This window comes from Chenopodium album, chromosome 2, assembly GCF_948465745.1.
Source record: "Chenopodium album chromosome 2, dcCheAlbu1.1, whole genome shotgun sequence".
NCBI lineage: Eukaryota > Viridiplantae > Streptophyta > Magnoliopsida > Caryophyllales > Amaranthaceae > Chenopodium > Chenopodium album.
In genome coordinates this window covers 3,594,727-3,617,486 of record NC_137835.1, presented here as the reverse complement: position 1 = coordinate 3,617,486, position 22,760 = coordinate 3,594,727, and the positions used below count along the sequence as shown (strand labels likewise).

General features: G+C 35.0%; 3 protein-coding genes across 3 annotated transcripts in view; all 3 read right to left on the bottom strand.

Moving 5' to 3' along the window:
* Window positions 1–22,760, bottom strand: part of LOC145593227 (large ribosomal subunit protein bL19c-like) — a 142,377-nt gene that overhangs the window by 54,210 nt on the left and 65,407 nt on the right. The gene's annotated exons all lie outside the window — the stretch shown is intronic.
* On the bottom strand, window positions 3,398–8,075 carry LOC145593152 (RGG repeats nuclear RNA binding protein A-like). Its single transcript, XM_081649661.1, has 7 exons — window positions 7,677–8,075; window positions 6,049–6,355; window positions 5,882–5,950; window positions 5,674–5,800; window positions 4,811–4,969; window positions 4,569–4,625; window positions 3,398–3,891 (listed from the first exon to the last, which is right to left on the bottom strand). The coding sequence occupies exons 1-7, from the start codon at window positions 7,849–7,851 to the stop codon at window positions 3,712–3,714; spliced, it is 1,074 nt and encodes a 357-aa protein (XP_081505787.1). The 5' UTR covers window positions 7,852–8,075; the 3' UTR covers window positions 3,398–3,711.
* LOC145606397 (protein ANTI-SILENCING 1-like) lies at window positions 11,201–22,134 on the bottom strand. The gene is made up of 9 exons (XM_081662359.1): window positions 21,784–22,134; window positions 19,237–19,405; window positions 17,533–19,145; window positions 15,951–15,983; window positions 14,150–14,242; window positions 13,453–13,531; window positions 13,269–13,359; window positions 12,064–12,169; window positions 11,201–11,934 (listed from the first exon to the last, which is right to left on the bottom strand). Exons 1-9 carry the CDS (start codon window positions 22,132–22,134, stop codon window positions 11,767–11,769), a joined length of 2,703 nt encoding a protein of 900 aa, XP_081518485.1. The 3' UTR covers window positions 11,201–11,766.

Sequence of the window (22,760 nt, the reverse complement as noted above, 5' to 3'; positions counted from 1 at the left end):
ATAATGCCGTTTGGAACCATATATGATCATTATATGTTGTCATAAATGTTCGTGGTAGGCTTGAATTAATGAAATCGGTGCAAGTTGTAAACCAGTAAATTGGTCGTTTAAAGGCAAATTGGATGGTTCCACCTATCTAATGGGACTCCCGGACGGTATTGAGGACAATGGTAAACATTTCGGCAATTTTTATTTCCGGGCGAAAAAAAGTCAAAAATTTCAAAATTGAAGGCTAATATCCACGTTTTTTGAGAAATCTTGGAGTTTTCGGAGCCCGGTGTCTAAAAGTCTCGAAATTCTAGGGAATACATCTCGGGGTCATTTAATGTCGTTTGGAACCATAAATGATCATTATATGTTGTCATAAATGTTCGTGGTAAGCTCGAGTTAATGAAATCGGTGCAAGTTATAAACTGATAAATTCGCCATTCAAAGACAAATTGGATGGTTCCACCCACCTAGTTGGACTCCCAGATTGTATTAGGGATCATGGTAAACATTTCGGCAATTTATATTTACAGGCGAAAAAAAGTCAAAAATTCCAAAATTTAAGGTAATCCAAGCTTTTTGAGAAATTTTGGAGGTTTCAGGGCCTTTAGATTTTAGGGGATATATCTCGAGGTCATATAAAGCCGTTTGGAACCGTATATGTTCATTATATGTTATCATAAATGTTCGTGGCATGCTTGAATTAAAGAAATCAACGCAAGTTGTAAATTGGTAAATTGGTCGTTTAAAGGCAAATTGGATAATTCAACCAACCTAATTGGACTCCCGGAGGGTATTAGGGACCATGGTAAACATTTCTTTAATTTTTATTTTAGAGCGAAAAAAAGTCAAAAAAAATCCAAAATTGAAGGTTAATATCCACGATTTTTGAGAAATTTTGGAGGTTTCGGGGCCCGGTGTCGAAAAGGCTTGAGATTTAAGGGGATACATCTCGGGGTTATATAATGTCGTTTAGAACCATATACGATCATTATATATTATCATAAATGTTCGTAGTAGGCTAGAGTTAATTTAATCGGTACAAGTTGTAAACCGGTAAATTGGCCGTTTTAAGGCAAATAGGATGTTTCCATCCACCCAATTGGACTCCCGGAGGATATTAGGGACCATGCTAAACATTTTGGCAATTTTTATTTCCGGGCAAAGAAAAGTAAAAAAATTCCAAAATTGAAGGCTTATATCCACGGTTTTTGAGAAATTTTGGAGGTTTCAGAGCCCGGTGTCCAAAAGCTTTCAGATTTTAGGGGATACATCTCGGGTTAATATAATGTCGTTTGGAACCATATATGATCATTATATGTTGTCATAAATGTTTGTGGTAGACTTGAGTTAATGAAATCGGTGCAAGTTGTAAACCAGTAAATTGGTCGTTTAAAGGCAAATTAGATGATTCCATCCACCCAATTTGACTCACAGAGGGTATTAAGGACCATGGTAAACATTTCGGAAATTTTTAGTTCCAGACGAAAAAAAGTCAAAAAATTCAAAAATTGAAGTCTATATCCACGCTTTTTGAGAATTTTAGAGTCTTCAGGGCCCGGTGTCGAAAAGTCTTGAAATTCTAGGGAATACATCTCGGAGTCATATAATGTCGTTTGGAACCATAAATGATCATCATTTGTTATCATTAATTTTCGTGGTAGGGTTGAATTAATGAAATCGACGCAAGTTGTAAACCGGTAAATTGGCCGTTTGAAGGCAAATTGGATGGTTCCATCCACCCAATTGGACTATCGGAGGGTATTTGGGACCCATGGTAAACATTTTGGCAATTTTTATATCCGGGCGAAAAAATGTTAAAAAAATCCAAAATTGAAGGCTAATATCCACGTTTTTTGAGAAATTTCGAATGTTTTGAAGCACGGTGTCGAAAAGCATTGAGATTCTAGGGGATACATCTCGGGGTCATATAATGTCGATTGGATCCACATATGATCATTATATGTTGTCATAAAGGTTCGTGGTAAGCTTGAGTTAATGAAATCGGTGCAAGTTGTAACTTACAAACCGGTAAATTGGTCGTTTAAAAGAAAATTGGATGGTTCCACCCAGCCAATTGGACTCCCGGGGGTTTTTGGGACCACGGTAAACATTTCGACAATTTTTATTTGCAGGTGAAATAAAGTCAAAAAATTCGAAAATTAAAGGATAATATCCACGTTTTTTGAGAAATTTTGGAGGTTTCGGGTAGAGATATCAATTCGGGTAAACGGATCGGGTTTGGGTCGGTAAGAGTGGGTCGAGTCAACTCTGGTCGATCAATCCGGACTAATTCCACAACCTATGCGGGTCGGATTTGGGTTGGGTCATGCTTGAGTCGAGTCACGTCGGGTCATACTTCTTATCGGGTTAGGGTCAGGTTTAGGCTTGGACCGACCAGGTCTCCCTAGACAAAATGCTTTGATCAACAATAATAAGGTAGTCTAAATTGCATCTAAGGTGATTTGAAATCGTATCAGGAACAATTTGGGTTGAATTTAGGTCGGGTCGATAACAATTCGTGTTGATTTCGAGTCGGGTTAGTACAGATCGGGTTGAATTTTTTGGTCGGGTTAGTAATAGGTCTGGTAAAATTCGGGTCGGGTCAATAACAAGTCGGGTTGAATTGTGGGCAGGTCAATAACAAGTCGGGTTGATTTCGGGTGGGGTTTGTAACAGGTTGGATTAAATTCAAGTCGGGTTTGGAACGGGTCAGGTTGAATTCAGGTAGGGTTAGTAACAAGTCGGGTTAAATTCGGGTTTTGACGGGTTAAAACGGGTTTGGGTCAATTTCGGTTCAAGTCGGGTTTGGTTCAGGTCAATAATTTACGGGTTACATTCGGGTCGGGTCATCTCTAGGTCAGTTCATGTTCAAATTCGGATCTCACATACTCGGGTCTATGGTCGGTTTCAGATCGAGTCAGATCGGGTTTGGGTCACCATTTTTTGGGTTCAGATGAATTGTTAATAATCAAGTTTGAGTCGGTATTTCGGGACGGGTCAACTTTTGATAGCTCTAGTTGCGTAGATTATACCAAGTAAAGAATGAATCAAGCCAACTCACAACACATATTGGTTACTTGGTGATTGTTGAGTCAAGTCATTTTATACCATTCAAGTGTACATAATCAAATCTAGAAAACCAATTCACCTTGCAAAATTGCCAAACTATTATCAGACAAATTAATCAACTTTAGGAAATTAGTTCACCAGTTCATCTTGCAAAATTGTCAAACGCACTTTAGTGCTGATATAAATTGTCAGCCACGCATGTTTTCGAACTATCGTTAGAGCTTTAAACACACCAAATGTTTAGTTTATGCACTAAACAACCTAAAACAAGATGTAACAATTAGATCATTAGACTTTGGCTTAACAAACTAAATCTACATCGGCATCTGAACAAATCTTCCCAAAAAAAAGTTGAAACTTTCCAGCAGTACTACCTACCAGCCATTCATAGATTCCAAAATTGAAGTTCAAAACTAAGACCAAAGTTACACTCTTGCTATCAAACCTAATGATTTGGAAAAAGATGAAGACACAACAGACAACAAAGAAAATTTTGCAAGGTGACAAATCTACGGGATTTACACTCTTAATACAGGAAAAAACACAATTATTCCTGTCAAATCTTTTTGCAACTGTTGAGCTTCTGAACATCATAAATAAGTCTCAAATTTAAGAGCGCCAAAAATAACTAAGACAACGGTGGACAAAATCTCAGTTTCCACCCAAGGATGGGAACTGGTTGGGATCTTCAATTTTAGGAGCAGAAGCATGATTCATGCCATATCCTCCTCCATTGCCACCCCTACCACCACGGCCTCTTCCTCTTCCACCACGCCTATAGTATGAGTCACCACCTTCGGCAGGCTTCAGAAATTCATTAATGCTCACAGACTGGGAAAAAAAAAAACAAACAAAAGAAAACACATTCAACACAATTACGCAAGAATATTAATGTAACTTGATACTATTGTACTTCAACCTTCAGTGACATTTCATTTTAGCTCGACTGCTAAAACTCTTAGTTAGATACCTAACTTGATAAATTTTCCTTTAAATTATATGAACTTGCAGACTACTACAGAATTTATATTGGACCAAAAGAACCCACGAGAAACATTTATCGCAAACCTCTTAACAAAATTTGTAATCATAACCCAATAATTATGGCTTCACAGCAGACTATATACCCACTACAACCCAAAAATCTACAAATCAATCAGAAACTGGGAGCCACAAAAAAAAAAAAAAAAAAAAAAAAAAAAAAAAAAAAAAAAAAAAAAAAAAAAAAAAAACACCAGGGAAATGAACTAAAGGAGGATTGCCAACATAAATGTAAAAAATGGAAAAAACTAACAAGGCAACTTTGATAAATAAGAGAACAGAAAAGACACTTCCATTGGGGTCAAAAGGTAAACAAAGGTTTTTTTTCCTCATTCACTGAGCAAAAGTTAACAAAATATCCTGGGCAAAACTAGACTTCAATGTAATGGGCTGCACTGTCAAATGTTCAGGTGTAATATTTGTAAGATTCACTTAAAACATATATTAAGCAATAAAGAGACAGATACCTTCTTAGCCCTTTCTTCTTTCTCGGCAGCATCTTTTCTCTTGTCCTTGTCAGAGCCCTGATGACAAGAAAACATATTATATTGGATATGGTATAGCATATAGGACACACTTCAAAATAATAACCTTGACATGAAAACTGCTTAAATGAGTGAAGTCGAAATTGGTGGTAGTTTGGTAGGAAATTTATATTCCAAAATTCCTCTTCTCAAATAATTAGTAACCATAATAAGAGGGAGCTTACCAATTTTATGAAGACCTCGTCATCAATTTTCTTCTTTGAAACCAACTGCATAGATTCAAATTCCTTGTCCACATCAACCTTCCTTTCCTCAGCCTTCAATGCTAGCAAAGCCTTCCTCTTCTCCTCCAAGACCTTCTCATATTCCTCAAGTGTCATTTGCTGACAATGATAAACACCCACATAAGTACGAAATATTGGCCCATGTTTATATGGAAATATGAAGAATTAACATTTTTACAACAGATTAAATGTACGAGAACTAGGCCAAAGGCCCAAAACTACTTGTCAAAGTGAAGTCACTAATACAAACCACCAAAAAATGAATAAAAAATTTAGTCAAACATCAACTTTACAGTAACTTTTAACATACAGAACTCTTCTGTAAAATACTTCGTAGTATTTTCAGTCATTTAACAATAACCCAAGAAATGTTGCCAGTATTGAATAAATCCTACAGATTAACAGAACAGTTGAGTTTCTGAACTTCAACTTGAAAGACTCATTAGATTAGCAATTACAAGGCAGAATAAACAAAAACCATCCTACATTATATTCAATTGAACCATTAAAGTTCTAACATAATTTTGTGACGCATGTATATGAATATAGATCTTTATGAAGTAATAAGTTCAACTGTTCAGGAGTTGCATAGCCTGCCAAATCTAGTACATGTTGCACTCAATTCCGTGAAATTTCTAGACCTAATCAGGCCCAAGCATATAATCAAGGACATTAGCATTATTTTGGCAGTTGAATAACTTGTAAGGAAATCTCATGGTGACTAAATTAATAGTTCAGGTATTTATATGCCAGAAGAAATCTGTAGCAATAAAGAGGGAATAGAAAATTATAATAAAACCCACCTTTTCTTCAGGCTCAACTTCTTCAGCCTCTTTTTCTGGATTCTCCTTCTCAGCATCAACAACTTCTTCTCCTGCCGGCTTCTCAGCTGCAGCTGCCTCATTTTCCACAGCAGGTTCCTCAGTCTCCCTAAAATAGAGTTTTAAATTAGCATGTTTGCCTGAAAGAGTATTACATTTATTGATAAACAGAAAGAGTATTTTCACTCACGGAGCAATTTCATCAGTGGGAGTTCCCCAGTTTCCGCGACCAGCACCCTCACGTTTAATGTCACCGCCTCTGCTCAAGAGAATCAATTGATGTAAATATGTGATTCAATCACTCTTAAATTGACATAGCACACAAACAATAATAGCTAATGTAACAGTATAACTCACCCACGACCAGTGCCACTACGGCGCTCAAATGTCCTCCTGGGTCGTTCTCCTTCAGAAATTTCTCCATTGCCAAATCCTCCACGGCGCCCTCCACGGTAAACACCACGAGAACCAACATACCCTCCACGTCTTTCAGTTTGCCCTCTTTCCTCCTTGTATGCCATTGAAGCTCCGTTTTCATTAGCAAATGCTTCATCATTATTGGCAAAATCCCTGTTAGCTCCACCTGGACCACGTCCACGCCCACCGCCACCACGACCACCACGGCCACCTCCACCACGACCACCTTCATTCCTTGCTTCTCTCACTGTAAACATTCAATATATACTCATCAGCAATTTAGCAGTAAGACTAGAATGCTGCTAACCTAAATGATGCATCAAAAGGTATGGAGCTTGTGGGACTTGCAAATTAATAATCCATTATAGTAAAGGTTTCAAAGAATACCTCCTATTCGTCCACTAAATCATGTCTAAACTACCATTCAATAAATTGAGAGAATGAGACACAACTGATGCAATCAATATTTACATAACGTAATGTAACCAATTGCTTAATATTCTCACTGCAAGTTCAATCTGTAAATTGTAAATAGATGGAATGAATCATTGGAAATAGGAAAACTTGGGAAACCTTGGGGAAAATAATTAACATTATTAGGAAAGCAAAACACATCATATAACATAATTAACATCGTTAACAAACTAACCACCAGAGTTGGGAAATAAAACTTCGGATGATCAGATTAGTCATGTTCTGATTGGAAGGGGATCTAACATTATTAGAAAAGCAAAATACAGTTCAGGCAGTGATAAAAAAATTAAGATTCTTAAGCATAAAGCCAGTAGCTAGGAGTGAATTTCAGAGAATTAAACTACGCCAATTCCAACGATGGAAAAAATCTAAAGTATTGGAGAAAGATTCAAATATAGATACGGACATTATCAACCTATAAGACTTTGATTGATTTCTAAATTTTCGGGTCTAATTGGAACAGTGGTCAATACAAAAACTTTAAATTCACAAGTGCTATGCTCGAAACAAAAATCTACTCATAACTGATTTCAAGCTAAATCAGCTCAAAATAAAAAGGCAAAAAGGTAACATCGAAATTACTAAATCCTATACAGCTTACATAAGTTATAGCCTTATTTGGGAAGTTTAATCTAATGACGAAACGATAGCAAGAAAGCAGAGGGAAAAATGCTAGAGTCAACTAAACTCCTATTTGACATATAGGAGTACAAAATAAACGCAAAATAAAATTAAAATAATATAAATACATAATGATTTAACAAAAAAAGCCATTTTGATTATTCTTTAGTGATTTTCAGCCAACCCTAAATGAAACCAATTTGAAAAACTAACTTTTTTAATTAAAAAAATAAATCATACCCAAAAAATACCAATATAACAGCATTCATTTACCATCAAAAGCACTTCAATCAATCAATGTTTATAAAAAATAAGCAACAGAGAAAAGCTCAATGAAACTACAATAAACAAAATGAAATTAAAATTAAAAAAAATCAGACTTTACATTCATTTATCATCCAAATACTAATTAAAAAGAGCCAGATTAATCAGTTTAATAAAAAAAAAAAGGGGGGGAGGAGAGAGAAAATGACCAGCTTGAGTAGGAGGAAGAGGCTTGGACGGAAGTTTGGCGGGCTTAGCAGCGGGTGCGGCAGCAGCCGGAGCCTTCTTATCGACGGCAACAGCCTTCTGCTCCTGCGCAGCAATGAGGAGGGCGGGATCCTCGGCATCATCATCCAACAAATTGAAGGGGTTTGTTGTTGCCATTTTCTCACTTGAAAAACCCTCGGAAAAACCCTAACCTCTCAGAATTAAATTAAACCCAGAAAAATTGAAGAGAAACCCTAGTTTAAGGATAAAGAATCCATGGAAATGAGTACAAAATTGGGGAAGAAGAGCAAATTGAGTGAGTATTAGGGAGTGAGTGATAGAGAGAGAGTGAGGGAGTAGAGAGAGAAAAACCCTAAGTATAGCGGCAGGAAAATGGGGGCTGATAGTTCAACCTCATCTTAAAAACCCTACTTCGGAATGGGATGTTATGCTGTGATTGGCCTCACTGTAAGCTTGATTATCATACAATCTTTTATTATTGTAAAAAACAAATTAAAGCTATTTTTGATAATTTTATTTTTAATCCTTTTGATGGGTTGTTTGATATGAATGAGATTTTTCTAATACCAATATAGTGAATTATTGACCTCATCGATTAAAAAATTACATAAAATAAAAATAATAATGATAATAATAAACTATATATTGTACATACTTTTTGTAAAATATATTAACTATTACTAACACAAAATGTTGTTGATGTCATCATAATCCACATGTCACTCTCATAATAAATATTTTCCGCCTAAATGCAGGGATGATGTGTATATATATATATATATTTTAAGTTATCATATTTAATAATTTTGAAATTTGAATATTGAAAGCTTCTACATTACAAATACAACTAAAACGAATCGTTCAGGTAGGGCACGAGTCGATTAATTCAAGTCAATCAATATAGCAAATGGGTTGTTCAAGTCGGGTCGGATCAATTTTGGGTCAATCAATATTCGGGCGGGGTTTGGGTATGGTTGGGTAAATTCGGGTTTCGAGGTCAGTTTCAGGTTAATGGTAATTTTGGTCGGGTCAAGTATCGGGTCAACACTTTGGGTCGGGTCAGTCGTCGGGTCCAATTATCGAGTCAAGTTTGGGTCGGGTCAATCTTTGTCTATGTCGATATAGAAAATTGACCAATAATATATTATAATTATCAATAACTATATAGTATAACAATTGAGTTTTAATAATATTTTCATTAGACAGTCCAACAGTACTGTATACACAAGATTGTATTGTTTTATATGTATGATCACTATCATTAATTAATTGGTCAAAAATTCAAATAAGATAAAGTGAATAGTGGAAAAAAAAATTCAATTTAACACTTAAAAGATGAAGCTAAGAGTAGTAGTAATAATAACAATAACAAGTGTTCCTAATCAAATGGAATTCTTTATGAATTACCAACACTAAATTACACGCATATTTGATATTTCAACAGTATTATACACACAATGTTATACTGATAAAGTAATTAAGCCCTAAATCAGTTAGGTCATTTTGAGTATTTGTTAATTTTCGGGGGTCAGGTCCTTTCGGATCAGGTCGCTTCAGATTTCAGTTCCGTTCGAGTCAATCAATTCGGGTCAAAATCGAGTCGGTTCACTTCGGGTCGGGTCACTTCGAGTATCAGACAATTTCGAGTCGAGCCAATTCGGGTATCGGGTCAAGTTCAGGTCGGGTCAATTCGGGTATCGGGTCAAGTTCGAGTCAATTTTACTTTGGGTTGGGTATGGGATGGGTTGAGTCAGCTTTGTGTTCGGGTCGAGTCAGAATTGCCAGGTCTCTATCAATTTATCATTAAAAAATGAAATAATTTTAAGCAGCCCACTAATAAATTGACTCCTACATTAATATATGTATTAGACATAGTTGAACAAGTATTAGAACTAAATTTTTAAAGTATAAATATTTTTGTACAAAGTGCATAATTCTTGTTTATATTCATCCATTTTTTTTTTAAAAAATATACAAATTATAACAATAGATTTTACAAAAAAATTTGTATACATCCGGTTTACACTAATATTAGTGTACATCAAGCAGTATAAGGGTAATTTTTAGCTAATTTTAGGGTAACTTTTTGTCTTTTTGTGGGTAACTTTAAACATAATACAATTTTTATATAAATCAACAACAAGAAAAGTTTTATAAAGGTAATTTAATTACATTCAATCACTAATAATTGATTTTTAGTCATTTAAAATTTGATTCTTTACTAATAAAGCGTAGATAATTTTTATTTGAATTGGGTTACTTTAACTCATATTGGGGTAACTTTTATTCATTTCATGGGTAACTTTTAATCAATTTAGGTTATCTTTATAATGGATGAATAATTATTGTACACCCGATTTTTTTTAAAAGTTTGAATAGATTTTATATAAATTGGCCAACTTATATAATTCATTTTTTGGCAAACATCTTTAACTACACTGAGTACCTTGTAATAAAATGTCTACCTATTTTTCCCCAAAAAAAGAAATCTACAATAGTTATACCTTTCCACTAAATCTTTTTTACTTTTTTTTTTTGCACCTAAATCTTTTTTACTTAACTCAATGCAATTATGAAGTACTCCCTCCGTTGAAACGGATGTAGTATGTATGCTCCAACTCTAGCCCCTCCCATTTACAGATTATACTAGTACTGGAGTGAGTCTAGGCGCATAGCACCTATGGGCGAGTTATGTAAATAGGAGGGTAAGGAAGTAATTTCTGCTGATTCAATTTTTGCTTCTAGAAAAAGTTGGCTCTCTAGTGGTACATTATAATGTACCATTATACATGTATAATGTACCACTAAAGTATAATTTGTCTGAATAGTATGTTTAGTGGACTATTACGAGTGTAGTGGTACTTTTTACCATCATATAATTTTCAACTTCTGGAAAAAGTTGACTCTCTATAATGTACCATTATGCATGTATAATGTACCACTAAAGTATAAGTTATCAGAACAGAACTTTTTAATTGCAAAATTGTCATCCTATATACGCTGAAATCAATAGGCGCTATGCGCCAAGACTTAACCCTAGTACTGAACAGAAATACAGATAGACGTAAAATAAAAAGGAACTAAAAAGATACTGGTAAACAGAATACGTTAACACTTATCAATTACAAATTTACAATGGTACATATCTAATCCTGTTCGATTAAGATTTTGTTTTTTCCCAACAATGGCCAACCAGCACTTTTCAGCCTCAACGCACCAGTCTCAAAGCTTCTGTTCATTAGTAGATTTATAAGCATAGAACCTGTTAATAATATTTCGGCTCTAGTGAAAACCGGCAAGATTTCATCGTTTGAGTTCTTGACATCAAACCAAACACAGCGAATCCTGCCACCAAACGATGCTTCCTTATGGTACAGCTACTGATCAATTAGGGGAAAGGGGGGGGGGGGGAGAAATTGCTAGAAAGCAACTTGAAGCCATATGCAACAAAACAGTGTCAGCCACAAAATGGTAAACATTGCAAAGACTAAGCCATATACTAAGATATATGTACATATACACCAGGCATCACAGCAGTAGCAACCTGCAAAAAATGTAGTCATACAAAAAACAAGGGAAGAACTCCCTCTGTTCTTGGAAGTTGCTGAGCCGAACATTCCCCAAAATCATTACATCATCATATACACTGAAGAGCAAAATTCATCCATCATGATTAGCATTTTAACTTTCATATCCCTTGCCGAAGCAGCACACTAGGACCTCTAGCATGGACTCCTAATCCAGAAATTTCTGTAGTACACACCGATTATGAAAACATGGAAATTGTCAGACCACCCTTATTTAAAAGAAGGAAATGAAGGGAAAAAATGAAAAGAAAAGAAAAGAACAATTTTAAACAGGAAGGGCATAACAGGAGAGATATATAGACCAACAACGAACTACTTAATGCTTGAGCTTTTAAAATTCACTTGTTTGATTCTAAAACAGTAGAAATATCAAGTTATTACCAATACAGTGATTTGATCACTTTGACTGCAGCTTCGTCTTCAAACTTTCAATTTCTTCTATTTGTTTCTACAGATAGGGAAACAGACAAATTTGAGGAAATGATCACAAATATTCTTCTTGGAAAAAAAAAATCACTTCACAGATGCATGTAACCTTTTGCAATGTATTCCACCACGCGTTCGATCTCTCTTGAAGCATTCGCCAATCTAGTGCCATCTCATACTCAAGGTTGTTAGGTTGAGAAGTATGAGAAGTAGAAACTGCTTCTCTCTGATAGAAAAAGTCAGAAACATCAATATAGAGAAGACTAGGCAACTTCAAAGTAGGAAACAAAAGCAAGATGCTAATAAAAGTACTACAAGACGAAGCCAAAAACATAAACCAGCAAATTAACGTTACCAATTCTCGTGACATTTGGTTTCTAAGCTTATCAATGACCAGATGCCCAGGAAATGAAGACTTCTTTCCAGAGAAGGTTAGAACTTTAAAGACACCTACAAGAGCCCTGAAAGCATATGTAAGTTACGCTCTGAACAAATAGTAAAGATTTATAGATTCATATAGCATGGAAAGGGGTTCCCTTAAAAACTCATCAAGATTATATTCATGAAAATATTGGCAAGCTACAAAATAACAGAAAAGGGCTTCTCTTGGAAACAACAAAACTCCCCTTAAAATCTCTTGGACATCCACCGATACTTAATTTCTAACCTCGCATATATCATAGCACAAGAAATACTACATTCAACAAAAAGTCATCACAGAAAAGGTAATTCCCCAACAAGACAATAACCCATCTACACCTCCCAAGTCCCAAATGAGAGGATTCTAGGCTTTGACAAAATCATTAACCAAATAATTCAATTTCACAACACATTGGAGTATGGACTACTTCTGGTGCAAGCACAGTAAATTAGACTAAAAAAAAAAGGCCAAGGACCATGAAGCAGATGAAGAAGCTTCTTCTCCAAGATCTGAGAACAAGATATTGACCTCACTGCCTGGAAATGATGTCCTGAAAAGAATTTCCACCATTTATTTGCAAAACTAAACAACCAAGACATACTGCACAATACACAAAGAAAAAGGAACGTACCAATTCTTGAATAGAAATAAGTTAAATAGCAGCACATTTAACAATTAACCCCTAAGATAGGACAGTTGAGCATGTCTTATGAGTATTTATCTCACTTCCAGGCTACACAGAGGTCTACAGATTCAAACAATCATTCAGTTTCACCGCTTAACTGCCAGCAAAAGGCTCATTGGTGTCTGGCCCAACTCATTATACCCATTCCCTATTTACAACAGCAGTAAACAGCGGCTCGGAACCTTGCCTACAGATATCAACTTTAGAATTGGAAGTGGAGGATGAAGTTCAATGACAGATGATCTTGCATGATGTATCAAAGTTACAATCACATTCATGCAAATAATAATCAAAGATCTAGCACAATGTATCTAAGAAGTTACAATCACAGGCACAGTTATGAATGATTAATAAAACACCCTTTTTCCCTTCTCAACTCTACCCCTCTCCTCTCCCACCCCACCTACCATAGCAAGCAAGAACACACACACACACAATATATAGTTGCACAAACCTTCCATTAGGGAGAATTAAGCACTCCTCATCAAGCTTCCTAACAATCTTCTTTGCAGCTTCCGGAGTTTTAAAAATAGCAAAAGCTTGTCCTACAAGCAGGATATTCAACATAACTCAACATCATAACGAACTAAAGATTTAAGGTTATGTAAAAAAATTCTTAGTAGTATAGGGTGACTTGCCAGAATGTGGGCTAGATAAGGCAGTATGAGGCACCATTTTTGCTGTGCAACCGTATCCAAGACCATGCCATACTATGTTCTGACATAAAATGCAGGCATTCCCAATATTAAAGGTATGCTCCAGAAACAGACAAATTCAAGCAAAATATTATCCTGCAGCCAATTTTCTTTCTTCTTTATTTGTGCTGGCGTGTGTTTTGGGCATGGAAGAGCAATAAATCAACACTACATAAATAGCTCAACAAGAAGGATCAACTTTTGTATGTGCAGGGAAGAAAAAGAAAATAGGTTCCATAACTCTTGGTAGATCACTTCTCGAATCTCATGACTATAAAGCATGCATGTGATTTTATTTCTTTTAGTGAGGTCTTTCATTAATCCTGAATCCTGATAAGTTTCAATTTCCAATCACATATGTATAGAAATCCAAAAATGGATATGCAACACAAAAAGCAAAATAAAATGACAAGACCACATTGTTTATAAAATCAACCATTTTTTTTTTTAAAAAAAGCAGACCTTTAGAGACATTAACAGTAAAGACTGAAACAGAAAATATTGGTTATTACAACATGCTTGGAATTTATCCTAGAGCTCATTGACAAGAAGACAAACTTAAACTTGTTACAGAAGCCAAATACATAAACAAACACATTACTCCTTATTTAATAAATAATAAAATCCAAAAGGTCATTACCTCAACTTCGTGTGAGGTGTATGTGGGATCCAAATTCAAGAGCAGAACAAGAGTTTTCCGATCATGGGCTTCCTTCATTCTTTCTTCCCAAGGCTGGAACACATGTTTCGTAAACTCGTTGGAAGGCATTTAAAATAAATAACCTCATTCAAAATAAAACAAAAAAGTTTAATTGAGCTTCCTTGGTGTAAAAATAAAGAGCTTGTTTCCACTAAAAGTCTAAAAATGACTAAAAGTCTAAAAATAAAAAAAGCATGTTAAGTCCTATATGCTCTCTAAGAGTCATCATCTTCAGTTTGGAATATTTTTTACAAGTTCATTTATTTCTCTACAAATTTAATTCAGGTATATTTTTAATATTTACAAAAGGGACACTTAACACATCGATCAAGAAAGGATTGATCTACATTCATGCATACATTGGCTATCTTAGGCTTTGTTTAATTCACCTTATTTTTGCTTACATGATCTGAACTTATTTTTTCCTAATCTAATCTAACTGTCTAATTTGAGTAAAATTGGACCTTATGTGTACGCTAATCTACAAGGAAAATAAATATCAATTGAATTTATTGTTGGTTTGTTGTATTCTCTTTGTTTAGGTTAGGCTTTGTTGGTGTACTTGAGGGCTTGCCCTGATCCTGCTTTAAATTTAGTTTATTAGTAATATATTCTTACTTGCTTACCAAAAATTTTAAAAAAATAAAAAATGATTAGCATTACATAACTCACATATCAAATCTTCAAATAAATGCCTCAAATAGATCAACTACATTAGCTATCTATAAAAAAAAAAGTCAACCTTTAAGCATCATCATTGTCCATTAACTTTAATCATTAGATATAGCGGCTAGTAAGTAGTCAATATGTGATAATTATTTAGAGCTGTGCTTCATTAAAATAAGACTATATTACACGTGAATAAGATAACAATTATATCAACACCACTAACGTTAAATACAAAGAATACAAAAATTAGCAACAAGGAAAGGAATAAGGAAATCAACAATAATACTATAACAATATTTCATTAAGGTATATAGCTAAATTTTACTCTGTAATTACTGTTATAACCATAGAAATTCAAATAAACTCCAACACTTAGTTCAATCAAGTAAATAACAAATTCTTTATGTTTTAACAAAAGCTAATACAATAAACACAATTAGAAAGAATGGATGGTTACTAAAACTCTTTATCCTAGACAACAAAGAGAAGTTATTCCATCTATTTTTTCATCAATTTGATAGAAACGGCCAAAGGCCAATTGCCTTCATTTTTCACTAAACAAAAATCAGCAGCAATTCTATACTCAATGACAATTAAGCAACCTCCTACCCAAACTCTAGTAAGAATATTCTCACAGGCAAAGATGAGTCATAGCATGAACAAAGTGTTTTCCACATTTTCCAATTACGTTTCTAGAATTAGACCACAAGTACATATAGATTTGTAGAGTCGGATAATTATCAGCTAAAAGGGAAAAAAGATAACTGTAGAAGCAGAACAACCAACAGTATCAAACAATGTCTACCAAATTCCACATCAACCTCCTCTCTCCCTAGTTTTCACGTCTTGAATGACCCATACTAAAATCCAAATATTCAAATATAACATTCATTAGAATTAAGCAACATCCATTACCAACTTAGGCAATAACATCTCGGGACCATACATGATAAATTCTATGATAGGATTGCACTTTATACTTGCAAATTTTGGCACATACCCCTTCCGAATACACCAAATAATCAAATATAGCAGATCACAGAAAAAGATATGCGTAAAGAAAAATACTCACAACATTGCAAGCTCGCACCCATTTGCTCTCGTCCTGTGTAAAATATGAGAATGAATGCAAGAAGATTACTACCACAGGAAAATCATATCATAATCAACATTTTTTCGTAGATAAAATATTTATTAAAAAAACAAATTATAAGCTACAAAACAGAAGAGAATATGACCAATAAAAAGAGATAGAAGTCAACAAATGAAAGAGGTGACAAATTAGTACAAGAAGATATTTTTACATGGCTATAAAAAGCAGAAAAGAACCAAAATTAGAGATAAACGGGCAATGGGGTGATCACTCTAACATTCAATCAATCAGGAAACATCGATTGTATGGTAATATAAAGGGAGGCAAAAGAGATTTTTCAAGTGACAATAGTTTTATGCCTCTTGGGTATGTCTTAGTGAGCCTAGGCATTAAAATTGCCTTGTCTAAACACAAAAGGCACATGTTCCTTTCGAGGCGTCATAGTGAACCTAGGTAAATCTCCTAGCATAGCCTTGTCTAAACACAAAAGGAACATGTTCCTCTAGTGAACTTAGGTAAGTCACATAACGCCGCCTTGTCTAAACACAAAAGGCACTACATTTTACAGCCCGAAGAGCAAAGAACTACAACCACCATTACAACGAGAGGTAATGCTCCCTCCATCCTCAAAAGATTATCCCATAATCACACTTAAAACAACAATATCCTTTAAAAATTGTTCTGTACCTTAATTAGTAAATTTCCCACTTGAAACCCTCTTGCTGCGTATCTTTCTCTCAACATCAATAATTGTAACCATCTGTGCATAAACTTGCACTTGCTTCTTTGTAAAGTGAGATAGAGATTTGGGACATTCTTTTAGGGAAAGGAAGGAGTATTGTTTTACATGTTAGCATCTAATTAATAAAATATGTTACTATTAAATGAATAATCATTCTTTTTCAATATTCTTTTCTTGCCATTTAAATAGTGTGAACATTCATTTTACCATAATAAAGTCAAAGTAAGTCATTCTTCTAAACCAAAAAATTTACTTCTGACTTTATCCAAGTTACATTTTACCTTCTCTCTTTTCACGTAGGCAATGAATTTTACACTATTTAAGAAGAAACCCCAACTATTAATTTAATACCTATTTTTCCACCACCAAAAATATATAGTCCCTCACACTCACATCCAACAGTAATACACCCCAAGATCTCTTAAACATCCAACATTTCAATAAAATAATACCTCCCTACAGCTTTTCATATATGCTTTTTCAATAAAATAACAATAGGCACAAACAACTTATAACCTAGAATATGCATTTTGATAACTGTTAAAAGTAATCTGGGGCAAATGGAAGTACCTACACCAAAACAAGAAATTTAAACATAGATTTTCTCCACTAGTCTCTCACACATTCACTCACACATTCTAATAATACAAGGGTTTGGTTAGCAAGTAGTTTTATTGAAGCACGTCCGAAAAACTCAAAGAAGAGAGAACATTTTATCCTTTTTTAAGCCATTAGGAAATGAACGGGTACAAGATAGTGAAATACTATAGATAAAAGGTAAGGAGCATCCAATTGAAGGTTAAATAGCAACAAACTTACAGGGGGTCTTTGAGTGACTTCGATAAGATGCCCATAAGCATAAGCGCCCATAACTTTAGCTTGTTTGATGGACGCCCTATTCAACTTAAGATTAGATTTGTCCTCTACTTTGCCCTTAGATTTGAGATGTGTGAGGCCATCCTTTGTACCATCCAACCCCACACCACAACCACTCTCCACTTTATTGTATTGTGGAGCCTTGTCACTTGTACGAGAGGCCAGGGCTGATTTTCGCATATCTTTTGATAGCATTGCACCAGTTTTGCTAGCTTTGTCACTAGATTTCTCACTTATTACGTTTTTGTACTTTGGCGTCTTAGGTAGGCCATGACTATTACCCCTGTCCAATTGTCTGCTATCACTAATTTCAGCAGCATTGCCAACATGTTGTCTAGTAGACATTTTAAGCAACTTTCCCACAGGTTTACTCTCAGTTATGCTAGTAGACTTTAGCATCTTAGGAATGCCACTGCTTCTGCCAACCAATTGTTTACTCAACTTGCTTTTATTAGTTGTTTTAGCAGCAACACCAGAAGGCTCCGAAGCATTATTATTTGCAGCAGAAACAGAAGCAGAGTTATGTGCATTGAACCGACCACCATCATCCAATGGTAATGGATTAATAACACTATGCTTAAGTTTCTTTGATGGCCTCTCCTCCAAAGCACCAGAATCATTAACAGACTTCAATTTCCGCACCAAACCAGTTCCTATTTGAATACCCATTTTCACTTCTTTCTTTCCCTTCTCAGAGACAGAAGAGGATGGAACTGAATCAGAGCCATCACCTTTCCCACAATCATCACGTGACTTCAACCTGAGATTAATTGCCTTTCCACCCGATGGATTAACAAATTTTATCATCTTCCTTTTATCAATTGTTTCAGCAGCAATGCCGGAAGACTGTGAAACCTTATCATTACTGCTTGGTAGTGGAGCAACATTACCAGTAAGTTTCTTTGTAGGCCTCTCTACCATAGCACCAAAATCAGCAACTGATTTCTGCCCATGATTCTTTGCTCTCTCATCCGATGGATAGACAGATTTTTCAAGCTTGGATTTTAGCAAGGTACCACTTGATGATGGTCCTGTTTTTGCAGCAAATTCAGTAACTTTGTCCACTTCAGTTTGTTTGGAATAAGTTGATCTCAATCTGGTTTTTTGACCAGAACCCAAGACCACTTTGGTCTCACATAAATCCACTGAACCTCTATTATCAGATATAGGAACACCCTTTTTGTTTGACACTCTGTCATCCTTCACCAAGAAAGAAGACACACCAGCATCAAACAACACATTTTCATATGCACCAACATAATCCTTGTTGGATACCAAGTTTTTCTTTAGTCCCTTTTTTAGACCCGTATCATCACATTGAACATCTTCACGATTTTTTGGAGGACAGGATTTTGACTTGTCCAAAATATCTTCTGCTCCATCATCATCATTCGATGTTAGAGAGCCTACAAAGGCGTCATTCTCTACAGCATTTTCGGCCACGAGAGTATTTTCAACAGAATTAGGTGAATTTTCTATCTTCACTACTGTATTTCCACTATCTAACTTAGCGTGACTTGATAGTGAAAAATCATTTATGTTCAATAAGTAGGAAACTGAAACAGAGTAGCGACAAAACAATAGTGTCAAAAGAAAAACTTTTTCTAACAGAAGGTTAAAAGACAGATTTTTGGGTTCAAAACACACCCTTAACTGTGGCAATTGTTTCACCCAGCACATCAGAAATTGTAGAATGTTGAACATCAAATGTACGATAAAACACAAAGTGTGCTGTCTTAACTTCTTCAGTTGATGGTTGCCGGTTTCTTTGATCCTTGGAAATACAAACAACATTACACTTCCCGGCAATTGCTTCCTGAATTAGCACGAGCAGAATCAGAGGAAGCATCGTAATGCATATCAAAATCAACACTGAGAACGTCCTTGCAACTTAAAACGCCTAAAGGCGCAAAAATTGAACAGAATTTAGCTTGACTCCAAAAATGTCCTCTTCGTCATTGGGATGTGGTTGAATTTAGGGAATCAAAACCTCAGTCAAGGGCTCTCAGCCTCCATCACAACCTTTAGGGTGTGTTCTCTTCACCTCACTTTTTAGATCTGATTTCACCTTATATCTTGATTAACTTTAAAACTTTTTTTAAAGTGAACAAAACGCACCTTAAATATGTTGTCGCGTCTTCTGCGACCAAGATTAGGTACCCCAATACTATCCCCCACCTTTGGTAAGATATTAGAAATTGTTTCAAAGCCAATATGGTTTTTTCACTTCAATCACCCGAGAAAAAACCTAACAAACCATATTTCATTGGCTCGTTAATCTTAAAGGTGCAGCAGTGGAGCTCCTCCGGCTCACCTTTTTTTATAAAGTTGAATCAAGAATGAAATAAAAAAGGATCATTAAGGCAAACAATGAATTAGCGTCTACAAGAGCAACTTCTCACGAACGTTAAAGTTCATATTTCATATATGCTTGAGAAGCGCAAGTGAAATGCAAGCACACATAAAAAAAAAATATATATATATATATATATATATATATATATATATATATATATATATATATATATATATATATATATATATATATATATATATATATATATATATATATATATAAATAATAACACCATTCCTTTTGTGGTCTCTTGAGAGTGAGAAAGTGATAGTGTGTAAAAACTTGTTTAAGCCAAAGGACAATTATCATTGTTTGCATTGTAGTGCAGTGAGGTGAAGTGGGGTGGGGAAACTAAAGAAGTAAAAGGACAATCCTTCATGGTTTCACCTCAATATGAAACTTGGACTATTTATTTTAGTGAATAGATTAAACCTAGTGAAGGTCAAATTTGAATGCATAGAATTGAGCACATAAATGACTATATTTAGCTTCCAAAAGTCAGCCCTTGTTAATTGCTCAAAAAGTACAAACTATTAAGATTTTGGAATTTATTCTGCATCATCACCTTCCACTACCACGGTTGTGTCATATTGAACATTAGACTGGCACTAGGGATTTTCTCTAAGATTTGAGTATTAAACTAAATGTTGTTAGTTGAAGCAAAGATGGAAAATTGTGTAGCGCATATTCACGATGGCCAATGGGCAGTAAGGCTGTGTGCGCAGAATTTCATGGTGAATTGAGGGTGGAAGGATGCTTGTTAAGGGAAAACATACAGGGGATCAGTTGATAATGTTGGTGCCATGATGGAAGATGTCTAAAGCATGTGGTGTCATAACTGGAAAATGGAGGAAATATATTGTGTTGTTATGCTACTCATCGTATCACCCAAGCACATACCGCACATTAGCACAACCATTGAAAATCTAAAAAGCATAACTACTTTTCATCCTCCCTCCAAGTAGAAGCAACAACTAAGTTAATTGACCACCCTACACTAAGATACTAAAGTACTAAACAAAACGATTTTTAAGCCATCTCTTTTTTATGCCTCTAATATTTGGAATCTTCAATCAAGCATAACAAACAAAATCAAAATTTCTAAACCCATTGCCCATCCACCTCAACATAATTTCCTATTTCAACAAAACAATGCTATGGAACATGCACCAAAAGTCATCTATCTTATCAGAATTACCTTCAAGTGGCCACAGTTACCTATGCCTTCCATTTAGCAACTTCTACCTTCTCTATCAGACAGTAATATTATAATGATCTTTGATATATTGACTCCCTTGTTACTTTAATAGCCTCACAGAATCAGCACAACAACAATTAATAAACTTTCCCCTTGATTGGTCACACAAAGACAAACCAACTCATGGCCTTAAAGACAATTAAATAGGATAGCATTAGTGGCTTGCTGCAGCGTCTCAACACCCACCAAATCCATATTGTTGCAAATAAAACCCAAAGCACCTACTAGTACATTTCAAGAGGTACAAAGGCATAGACAGTTTTTTCCCTAATTGACTTACGTGCCAAAAATTAAAGAATAACTAAAGCTAGTAAACTATAAAGGTAAAGCCACTCACACACACTTAAAAAAAACAAACAAAAACAAAAAAGAAAAACAAAAGAGAGAAGTGCAATATGAACATTAGTAATATATAACTACAACAAGCTCATAAGGCACGATCAATGATGGGAAGCAACGTGTACATGCCATACTCCACACTCAACAACAACAACAACCGAAAAAAAAAAAAAAAAGAGTAGAGAACAGGTGAAAGAAATTTTAACATTTAAATGTAAGAATAAAAACTCAAAAACATTACCAGGGGATTAATATTTGCCAAACCTTTGCCAAAACCAGTAGCTAAAAACAGCTCATTCTCAAGCACATTTACACCTCCCAAAAAATTAGATACTTCCGAAGGACGGAAAAACCATAGCACTTTAACCTTCCTTTCTTTATTAGGACGCTCATAAATTTGGATGAGCTTACCAATGTATGGTTCTGGTACTCCATCCTTGAACAGATATACTGAATCATAGAGAAAATACTCCACACCATCATATGTAAAAGAATGATAAATCTGCAAATCCCCATCCTTACCACCTAATCCCTTCTTTAGACCCCACGAGAAGTCTACTTCATCAAGTTTACCTTCGTCACTTGCAGACATTTGTATAAGATGAGTGATGATGCACAGATCTGCATCATAAGGCAAGCACTGTCTTAGACAAAAGATACTACAGCAAATAATCATATGCTAGAATCTCCACATAAAGTTTTAATAACTGTCATCGAAGAAGTGAAATTCCATCACCTATGATGGTACTTAAAAAGCATATAGAATATCAATCAATGAAAGCCTTAATCTCATAAGTAGGGTTGTCTACATGGACATAAAATTTATGTATGATTAAACACATTTTTAAAACAATTCACATTTTTAAAAAATATCAGTAACAATTCACGTTTAAATATTTCACCAAATAACTAGATCCCAAAGTCTTGGCTACTTAAAGTCTTAAACACTTGATCCCAAAACCTCTACAACATAACCCGACAGGCCTATACGATGGGAGACCATTCAAAGGGATCCACAAAGCAAAGACATACACAGCGACACTACTAGGATAAATTATCACATACTTATAACTTAGGTAGCAGCATTTCCCAAAAAACCAAAACATTTCGAAGGTTACATTTCCAGGTAAATCAGTAGCCTAAAGTCCAATTAGACGCAAACTACTAATTTATCAACCGTAAACCCGACAAGTTCGACATTTTTAGCCACATAATTCA